Here is a 12,063-nt window from a genome sequence, read left to right on the forward strand (position 1 = left end):
AACAGAACCATTAGCTCATCCAATGGCATAAATCAATTGTCAACTCTAGATACTCCCATCTCAAGTAAACCCCCTCTTGACTCCACTCCTGGACAAGCTCACTGAGGGGAGTGAGCTTCTAGGTCATACAATATCCCAGGATAAGTGCAAGATCTAAGAGAGGACACACACATACAATGGTCCAGACACTGCCATACACCTTCCCCCAATGCCAAAAGAGGGAGTGACTTGCGCACAGACATTGTGCAGACAAGTAATTGGTTCCCCATTAATCACGCCATCCCTTCACATGGTTTAACAGATACATTCACATATGACAAGTATCTCACATAAGCATATTATGCAAATAAAACATCTTAATTATCTATGTTACCAAACTAATTCTGATTCATCTGCCACACTCTCCACTATGTTTATTACAATAACCCTGACCCCTGACCCTTGTTGACACCTCAGTGGGCGTGGTACCAGGTGAGCCCACCGACCTGGTGGTTACTGAGGCAACGAAGAACTACGTGGTTCTGGCCTGGACTCCGCCCACTCAAAGAGGTCATGAAGGGGTTGTGTACCTCGTAGAGAAGGTGAGAGGATGATTGATTGATGAGTTTAAAGATTGATCAATTTACTGGTTTATTGATTGATTGGTTGGTTGATGGGTTGATTGTTTCAACTTTTTATTGTCATGTGCACAAGTACAGTGAAATGCCTTTGTTGTGAGCTTCAACCCCAACAATGCACTAATCAATATCAGTAGTACTATAAAACATACATTTAAAAAGTAAAGTATAAGATATATACAGGGTAAGTTCCAATACCATTTTACAACGTGCAGGGATACTGGAGTGATAGGGTTAGATATGTAAAGGGGTAAGGTAATTAGGCATCAGGATATACACTGGGTGTACAAAACATTAGGAACACCTGCTCTTTCCATGACAGACTCACCATGTGATTCCAGGTGAAAGATATGATCCCTCATGTCACCTGTTTAATCTATTTCAATCAGTGTAGATGGTGAAGAGACAGGTTAAGGCAATATTTTTAAGCCTTGAGACATGGATTGTGTATGTGTGCCATTCAGAGGGAGAATGGGCGAGACAAAAGATTGAAGTGCCTTAGAACGGGGTATGGTAGTAGGTGCCAGGCCCACCGGTTTGTGCGTGTTAAGAACTGCAACGCTTCTGGGTTTTTCACGCTAAACAGTTTCCCGTATGTATCAAGAAAGGTCAACCACCCAAAAGACATCCAGCCAACTTGACACAACTATGGGATGCATTAGGACAAGTTGGAGCTATTCTGAGTGCAAAAGAGGGTGCAACTCAATATTAGGGAGGTGTTCCTAATGTTTTGTACACTCAGTGTATGATAAAGAGAGTCGCAGCAGCAGCATATATGATCATTGTACGGGAAACTGGATCCTGGACTTATCCCCAGGTGGTAAGGGTAGGTAACAACACATCCGCCACACTGATCCTCAACACAGGGGCCCCTCAGGGGTGCGTGCTCAGTCCCCTCCTGTACTCCCTGTTCACTCATTACTGCACGGCCAGGTACGACTCCAACACCATCATTAAGTTTGCCGATGACACAACAGTGGTAGGCCTGATCACAGACAACAACGAGACAGCCTATAGGGAGGTCAGAGACCTGGCCGTGTGGTGCCAGGATAACAGCCTCTTCCTCAACGTGATCAAAACAAAGCAGATGATTGTGGACCACAGGAAAAAGAGGGCCGAGAACGCCCCCATTCTCATCTACAGGGCTGCAGTGGAGCAGGTTGAGAGCTTCAAGTTCGTTGGTGTCCACATCACCAACAAACTAACATGGTCCAAGCACACCAAGACAGTCGTGAAGAGGGCACGACAAAACATATTCCCTCTCAGGAGACTGTAAAGATTTGTTATGGGTCCTCAGATCCTCAAAAGGTTCTACAGCAGCACCATCGAGAGTATCCTGACTGGTTGCATCACTGCCTGGTAGGTCCAAGAGGCTTCTTAATTAACAGCTTCTACCCCCAAGCCATAAGACTCCTGAACACTTAATCAAATGACTACCCAGACTATTTGCATTGCCCCCCCCACACCGCTGCTACTCTCTGTTGTTATCATCTATTGTGGTGGTGAATTTCTTTACTTCTTTGGGCTAGGTGGGACGTGACCATCCCACACTATTCAACAGCCAGTGAAATAGCATTGCGTGAAATACAAAACAGCAAAAATCTCATAATTTCATTTTCTCAAACAATCAACTAATTTACACCATTTTAAAGATAAGACTCTCGTTAATCTAACCACATTGTCCGATTTCAAAAAGGCTTTACGGCAAAAGCATACAATTAGATTATGTTAGGACATAAACTTCACAAGAAAATCCACACAGCCATTTTCCAAGCAAGGACATGCATCACAAAAACCAAAAGAACAGCTAAAATATTCACTAACCTTTGATGATCTTCATCAGATGGCACTCATAGGACTTCCTGTTATACAATAAATGTATGTTTTGCTCGATAAAGTTCATATTTATATCCAAAAACAGCATTTTACATTGGCGCTTGATGTTCAGAAAATGTATTCCCACCAAAACCTCCGATGAATGTGCACATCAATTTACAAAAATACTCATCATAAACGTTGATAAAATTTACAACAGTTATTGAAAGAATTATAGATACACTACTCCTTGACGCAACTGCTTTGTCAGATTTCAAAATAACTTTACGGAGAAAGCACATTGTTCAATATTCTGAGTACATAGCTCAGCCATCGAAGCAAGCTATACAGCTACCCGCCAAGTTCTGGCATCAACAAAACTCTGAATTAGTATTATAAATATTCTCTTACCTTTGCTGATCTTCGTCAGAATACACTCCGAGGACTCCTACTTCCACAAGAAATGTTTGTTTTGTTCGAAATACTCCATATTTATGTCCAAATACCTCCGTTTTGTTCGTGCGTTCAGATCACTATCCAAAGGCAAAACGCGCGAGCGCAGTACCAGAGACGAAAAGTCAAAATATTCCATTACCGGTCGTAGAAACATGTCAAACGTTGTTTACAATCAATCCTTAGGGTATTTTTTAACATAAAACGTCGATAACGCAGAACGTGACAAAAAATGTCTAAATATTCCATTACCGTACTTCGAAGCATGTCAACCACTGTTTAAAATCAATTTTTATGCAATTTATCTCGTAGAAAAGCGATAATATTCCGACCGGGAATCTGCAATTAGCTAAACAGCCGAAGGAAAATACTGCACGGGGGCGAATCGCGCACGCGCCTAATTCTATTGTCCTCTGATGGGACACTTGGAAAAGGGGATTCTGTGTTTCAGCCTGAGGCTGCCTCGTCATCGTTCACGTTTTTCCCGGGTTCTGAGAGCCTATTGGAGCCCTAGGAATTGTCACGTTACAGCTAAGATCCTGACTCTTCAATAAACAGAAGCAAGAACAACAACACCTTGTCAGACAGGGTACTTCCTGCATGAAACCTTCTCAGGTTTTTGCCTGCCATAGGAGTTCTGTTATACTCACAGACACCATTCAAACAGTTTTAGAAACTTTAGGGTGTTTTCTATCCAAACCTGAACAATAATATGCATATTCTAGCTTCTGAGTTGGTGTAGGAGGCAGTTAAAAATGGGCACATATTTTTTCCAAAATTCTCAATACTGCCCCCTAGCCCGTAGAGGTTAAAGACAAGACTCTCCTTTATCTAACCACACTGTCCGATTTCAAAAAGGCTTTACAACGAAAGCAAAACATTAGATTATGTCAGGAGAGTACCCAGCCAGAAATAATCAGACACCCATTTTTCAAGCTAGCATATAATGTCACAGAAACCAAAACCACAGCTAAATGCAGCACTAACCTTTGATGATCTTCATCAGATGACACTCCTAGGACATTATGATATACAATACATGCATGTTTTGTTCAATCAAGTACATATTTATATCAAAAAACAGCTTTTATACATTAGCATGTGATGTTCAGAACTAGCATTCCCACCAAACACTTCCGGTGAATTTACTAAATTACTCACGATAAACGTTCACAAAAAACATAATTATTTTAAGAATAATTATAGATAATTATAGAATTATAGATACAGAACTCCTTTATGCAATCGCGGTGTCCGATTTTAAAATAGCTTTTCGGTGAAAGCACATTTTGCAATATTCTGAGTAGATAGCCCGGCCATCACAGGCTAGCTATTTTGACACCCACCAAGATTGGTACTCACCAAACTCAGATTTATTATAAGAAAAATTGGATTACCTTTCCTGTTCTTCGTCAGAATGCACTCCCAGGACTTCTACTTCAACAACAAATGTTGGTTTGGTTCCAAATAATCCATAGTTATATCCAAATAGCGGCGTTTTGTTCGTGCGTTCAAGACACTATCCAAAGGGTAACGAAGGGTGATGCGCGGACGCGTATCATGACAAACAATTTAAAAATATTCCATTACCGTACTTCGAAGCATGTCAAACGCTGTTTAAAATCTATTTTTATGCGATTTTTCTCGTAAAATAGCGGTAATATTCCGACCGGGAGTCGTTGTTTTCGTTCAAAGACTGAAAATGTAAAATGTCCTCTTCATGTGCACGCGCACGCCCGTCTCATTGTTCTCAGATCGACCACTTACCAAATGCGCTACTGTTTTTCAGCCAGAGACTGCAGAGTCATCATTCAACGTTCTGGCGCCTTCTGAGAGCCTATGGGAGCCTTAGAAAGTGTCATGTTACAGCAGAGATCCTCTGTTTTGGATAGAGATGACAAAGAAGGCCAAGAAATGGTCAGACAGGGTACTTCCTGTACAGAATCTTCTCAGGTTTTGGCCTGCCATTTGAGTTCTGTTATACTCACAGACACCATTCAAACAGTTTTAGAAACTTTGGAGTGTTTTCTATCCAAAGCTACTAATTATATGCATATTCTAAATACTGCCCCCTATCCATAACAAGTTAAAAGAAAATTACAAGATTTACGAACATTCATTCACATGTAGAAAATGCATACATTCTTCATAAACCAAGAAGCATAAAAGCAATAACTCATTGCATGTGTTCCTGCATGTGACTGGCTGCTATAGCACTGGCTCAGCCTCCTCCCAGGAAACTTAGCACCGTCTGCCATTTCAACCTCCAACTCATTTTCTAAGCACTCTAGCAATTTGTCTGGAGAGGTTATGATACACAGTCACCTGCACGAACCCATGAAGATAAACAGAAGATGCATACAGTTTATATGATTCAAAGCAAATCTTCATAGACAGTGAAAAGCACATATTTAATGCATAATGCAGTGCATGCAACAATGGAGTTTAATAAAATCAGCTTTAGTTATCTATCACACTCCAATGGAGTTTAATAAAATCAGCTTTAGTTATCTATCACACTCCAATGGAGTTTAATAAAATCAGCTTTAGTTATCTATCACACTCCAATGGAGTTTAATAAAATCAGCTTTAGTTATCTACCACACTCCAATGGAATTTAATAAAATCAGCTTTAGTTATCTATCACACTCCAATGGAGTTTAATAAAATCAGCTTTAGTTATCATCACACTCCAATGGAGTTTAATAAAATCAGCTTTAGTTATCTATCACACTCCAATGGAGTTTAATAAAATCAACTTTAGTTATCTATCACACCCCAATGGATCAGCATGGTGGAAATAACTATTTCCATCGCAGAAACTAAGATTAGCATATCTTGTTGGTTTAAGTAAAATGTATTCCGTTGGTGCCTAATGAACATGACCCAAGACATGATTCCACTATCTATAAGGCAATGCTTATAGATCAAATAGATTAGGATCAGTCTGTCTCCGGATCAGAGTTCCACCTCTCCTTTCACCAGGGCTGAGAATAGTGTCAACATCTTTAGTTCATCAACATTATCAATCCATAAAACATTCATTGCTTCACTCATATAGTTATTAACATACTAAACTCAAATCAATCCTTCACTTTTAGAAAACATTCCGTTTCCAAATCATCATTGTTTGAGAAAATTGAATTGTGGTATTTTTGTGGTTTTGTATTTCGCGCCCTGCGATTCCATTGGCTGTTGGCTAGGGGTTCCGCTTGCGGAACGTCTGTCCTCAACAGGTTTTAAGGTAAAAACAAACAAAAATGGCCAGGCCTTATTTAATTTGACAGTTTAAGGCCTTAATCTCACTCACTGCTCTTGTTGTCTACCCTCACCACCTGGGGTCGGCCCGTCAGGAAGTCCAGGATCCAGTTGCAGAGGGAAGTGTTAAGTCCTAGATTCTGGGATGATGGAGTTGATGTGTGCCATAACCAGCCTTTCAAAGCATTTCATGACTACAGATGTGAGTGCTGCAGGGCGTTAACCTTAGAGTTGTTGGGGGAAGGAAGGATGATGGTCAGGTTGGTTGACTGATTTATTACCCTGTATGCCGGTGTTGACCAGTCCTGGGTGTTTATTCTGCCAGTGTGTTGCTGGTAGTGAGTGCTGGCAGAGGGCCAACACAGGGATGCCCGTCAAGTCTCCTCGCTTCGCACTGTTTGATCTGGCAGAGGGGAAGAGCTACAACTTCAGAGTCCGCTGCTGCAACTCTGCTGGGATGTCTGTGGCCTCCTCTGCAACTGGAGATATCACTGTAGGAGATGTGCTGGGTGAGTAGAGAGATAAAGACATATTGAGATATATGTTGGACTATAGAGATATATACTGTAGATATATACAGCAACTCTGTTGGGACGTCTGAGCTACTGGAGATATCACTGTAGGAGATGTGCTGGGTGAGTAGAGAGATAAAGACATTGGTATCTATACTGGACTAATGTACACTGCTCCCCCCATCTCCCTCAGACCTGCCTGCGGCCCCCGGACCAGCCGTAGCCACTAGGAACACAGATACATCAGTCGTTGTTTCCTGGGGGGCGTCTAAGGATGTTAAACACCTGGTGGGATATTACATCAGCTATTCTGTGGCGGGCAGTGATGTCTGGACACCCGCAAACAACAAGCCTGTCAAAGGAACCAGGTACATTACATTACAGCGATTCAATCACTTAATCACTCAATCAACCAATCACTCAATCAACCAATCATTCAATCAACCAATCATTCATTCATTCACTCAATCAACCAATCACTCAATCACTCAATCAACCAATCACTCAATCAACCAATCACTCAATCAACCAATCATTCATTCACTCAATCAACCAATCATTCAATCAACCAATCATTCATTCACTCAATCATTCAATCAACCAATCATTCAATCACTCAATCAACCAATCATTCATTCACTCAACCAATCAACCAATCAATCAACCAATCAACCAATCATTCATTCACTCAATCAACCAATCATTCATTGACTCAATCAACCAATCATTCATTCATTCAATCAACCAATTATTCAATCACTCAATCAACCAATCATTCATTCACTCAATCACTCAATCAACCAATCAACCAATCATTCATTCACTCAATCATTCAATCAACCAATCATGCAATCAACCAATTATTCAATCACTCAATCAACCAATCATTCATTCACTCAATCACTCAATCAAACAATCAACCAATCATTCACTCAATCAACCAATCATTCACTCAATCAACCAATCATTCATTGACTCAATCAACCAATCATTCATTCACTCAATCAACCAATCATTCAATCATTCAATCAACCAATTATTCAATCACTCAATCAACCAATCATTCATTCACTCAATCACTCAATCAAACAATCAACCAATCATTCACTCAATCAACCAATCATTCATTCACTCAATCAACCAATCATTAATTCACTCAATCAACCGATCAACCAATCATTCATTCACTCAATCAACCAATATTCATTCACTCAATCAACCAATATTCATTCACTCAATCAACCAATCATTCATTCACTCAATCAACCAATCATTCAATCAACCAATTATTCAATCACTCAATCAACCAATCATTAATTCACTCAATCAACCAATCAACCAATCATTCATTCACTCAATCAACCAATCATTCATTCACTCAATTAACCAATCATTCACTCAATCAACCAATCATTCATTCACTCAATCAACCAATCATTCATTGACTCAATCAACCAATCATTCATTCACTCAATCAACCAATCATTCATTCATTCAATCAACCAATTATTCAATCACTCAATCAACCAATCATTCAATCATTCAATCAACCAATTATTCAATCACTCAATCAACCAATCATTAATTCACTCACTCAATCAACCAATCAACCAATCATTCATTCACTCAATCAACCAATCATTCATTCACTCAATTAACCAATCATTCACTCAATCAACCAATCATTCATTCACTCAATCAACCAATCATTCATTGACTCAATCAACCAATCATTCATTGACTCAATCAACCAATCATTCATTCACTCAATCAAACAATCATTCATTCATTCACTCAATCAACCAATCATTCATTCATTCACTCAATCAACCAATCAACCAATCATTCATTCACTCAATCAACCAATCATTCATTCACTCAATCAAACAATCATTCATTCATTCACTCAATCATTCAATCAACCAATCATGCAATCAACCAATCATTCATTCACTCAATCAACCAATCATTCAATCAACCAATCATTCAATCAACCAATCATTCATTCACTCAATCAACCAATCATTCAATCAACCAATCATTCATTCACTTAATCAACCAATCACTCAATCAACCAATCACTCATATTCACTCAATCAACCAATCATTCAATCAACCAATCATTCAATCAACCACTCATTCATTCACTCAATCAACCAATCATTCAATCAACCAATCATTCATTCACTTAATCAACCAATCATTCTTTCATTCAATCACTCAATCATTCATTCAATCTACCAATCATTCATTCATTCACTCAATCAACCTATCATTCATTCACTCAATCAACCAATCATTCAATCAACCAATCATTCATTCACTCAATCAACCAATCACTCAATCAACCAATCATTCTTTCATTCATTCAATCACTCAATCATTCATTCAATCTACCAATCATTCATTCATTCACTCAATCAACCAATCATTCAATCAACCAATAATTAATTCATTCATGCAATCACTCAATCAATCAATCATTCATTCAATCTACCAATCATTCATTCATTCACTCAATCAACCAATCATTCATTCACTCAATCAACCAATCATTCAATCAACCAATCATTCATTCACTCAATCATTCAATCAACCAATCATTCAATCACTCAATCAACCAATCGTTCATTCACTCAACCAATCAACCAATCATTCATTCACTCAATCAACCAATCATTCACTCAATCAACCAATCATTCATTCACTCAACCAACCATTCATTCATTCAATCAACCAATCATTCATTCACTCAATCAACCAATCATTCAATCATTCAATCAACCAATTATTCAATCAACCAATTATTCATTCACTCAATCAACCAATCATTCACTCAATCAACCAATCATTCAATCAACCAATCATTCAATCACTCAATCAACCAATCATTCACTCAATCAATCAACCAATCAACCAATCATTCATTCACTCAATCAACCAATCATTCATTCATTCAATCAACCAATTATTCAATCACTCAATCAACCAATCATTCATTCACTCAATCACTCAATCAAACAATCAACCAATCATTCACTCAATCAACCAATCATTCACTCACTCAATCAACCAATCATTCATTCACTCAATCAACCAATCATTCAATCAACCAATCATTCAATCAACCAATCATTCAATCACTCAATCAACCAATCATTCATTCACTCAATCAACCAATCATTCAATCAACCAATTATTCAATCACTCAATCAACCAATCATTAATTCACTCAATCAACCAATCAACCAATCATTCATTCACTCAATCAACCAATCATTCATTCACTCAATTAACCAATCATTCACTCAATCAACCAATCATTCATTCACTCAATCAACCAATCATTCATTGACTCAATCAACCAATCATTCATTCATTCACTCAATCAACCAATCATTCATTCATTCACTCAATCAACCAATCAACCAATCATTCATTCACTCAATCAACCAATCATTCATTCACTCAATCAAACAATCATTCATTCATTCACTCAATCATTCAATCAACCAATCATGCAATCAACCAATCATTCACTCAATCAACCAATCATTCAATCAACCAATCATTCAATCAACCAATCATTCATTCACTCAATCAACCAATCATTCAATCATTCATTCACTTAATCAACCAATCACTCAATCAACCAATCATTCATTCACTCAATCAACCAATCATTCAATCAACCAATCATTCATTCACTTAATCAACCAATCACTCAATCAACCAATCATTCATTCACTCAATCAACCAATCACTCATTCACTCAATCAACCAATCATTCAATCAACCAATCATTCAATCAACCAATCATTAATTCACTCAATCAACCAATCAACCAATCATTCATTCACTCAATCAACCAATCATTCATTCACTCAATTAACCAATCATTCACTCAATCAACCAATCATTCATTCACTCAATCAACCAATCATTCATTGACTCAATCAACCAATCATTCATTCACTCAATCAACCAATCATTCATTCATTCACTCAATCAACCAATCATTCATTCATTCACTCAATCAACCAATCAACCAATCATTCATTCACTCAATCAACCAATCATTCATTCACTCAATCAAACAATCATTCATTCATTCACTCAATCATTCAATCAACCAATCATGCAATCAACCAATCATTCACTCAATCAACCAATCATTCAATCAACCAATCATTCAATCAACCAATCATTCATTCACTCAATCAACCAATCATTCAATCAACCAATCATTCATTCACTTAATCAACCAATCACTCAATCAACCAATCATTCAATCAACCAATCATTCATTCACTTAATCAACCAATCACTCAATCAACCAATCATTCATTCACTCAATCAACCAATCACTCATTCACTCAATCAACCAATCATTCAATCAACCAATCATTCAATCAACCACTCATTCATTCACTCAATCAACCAATCATTCAATCAACCAATCATTCATTCACTTAATCAACCAATCACTCAATCAACCAATCATTCTTTCATTCAATCACTAAATCATTCATTCAATCTACCAATCATTCATTCATTCACTCAATCAACCTATCATTCATTCACTCAATCAACCAATCATTCAATCAACCAATAATTCATTCATTCATGCAATCACTCAATCAACCAATCATTCAATCAACCAATCATTCATTCACTCAATCAACCAATCACTCAATCAACCAATCATTCTTTCATTCAATCACTCAATCATTCATTCAATCTACCAATCATTCATTCATTCACTCAATCAACCAATCATTCATTCACTCAATCACTCAATCAACCAATCATTCATTCACTCAATCATTCAATCACTCAATCAACCACTCATTCATTCACTCAATCAACCATTCATTCAATCTACCAATCATTCATTCATTCACTCAATCAACCAATCATTCATTCACTCAATCATTCAATCACTCAATCAACCAATCATTCATTCACTCAATCATTCAATCACTCAATCAACCACTCATTCATTCACTCAATCAACCAATCATTCAATCAACCGTTCATTCATTCATCCATCCATTAATTCATTCATTTTTTCATTCAAAAATCAATCAATAAATCAGTAATTCATTCAATAATCCAAATCAATAACCCTACGTGTTCCTGTCCCAACAGGTTTGTGTGCCACGGTCTGAACCCAGGAGATTCGTGTGTGTTCCGTGTGAAGGCGGTGAACGCAGCAGGGTACAGTCACAGCTCTTTGGAGTCAGAGGCTGTGGTTGTGAAGGCTGCCATCGGTAAGACTTTACACAACTGGGTTTACTGTATAGATCGCAATATAACAGAAGGAATATGAGGTGAAGATCTTGGGGGGTTTTCAGTTTTTGCTTTTAACAGTAAGCTACTATGTATTTCTCACTGTATTCCTCAGC

General features: G+C 37.9%; 1 protein-coding gene across 2 annotated transcripts in view; it reads left to right on the forward strand.

Moving 5' to 3' along the window:
• Window positions 1–12,063, forward strand: part of myom1a (myomesin 1a (skelemin)) — a 111,097-nt gene that overhangs the window by 44,975 nt on the left and 54,059 nt on the right. For both annotated transcript variants that reach the window (XM_029726668.1, XM_029726669.1), the window contains 4 exons: window positions 457–581; window positions 6,469–6,652; window positions 6,849–7,023; window positions 11,807–11,928. In XM_029726668.1, the coding sequence (XP_029582528.1) occupies window positions 457–581; window positions 6,469–6,652; window positions 6,849–7,023; window positions 11,807–11,928 (606 nt within the window). The remainder of the gene's footprint in view (window positions 1–456; window positions 582–6,468; window positions 6,653–6,848; window positions 7,024–11,806; window positions 11,929–12,063) is intronic.

This window comes from Salmo trutta, chromosome 31 (assembly GCF_901001165.1).
Source record: "Salmo trutta chromosome 31, fSalTru1.1, whole genome shotgun sequence".
Lineage (NCBI taxonomy): Eukaryota > Metazoa > Chordata > Actinopteri > Salmoniformes > Salmonidae > Salmo > Salmo trutta.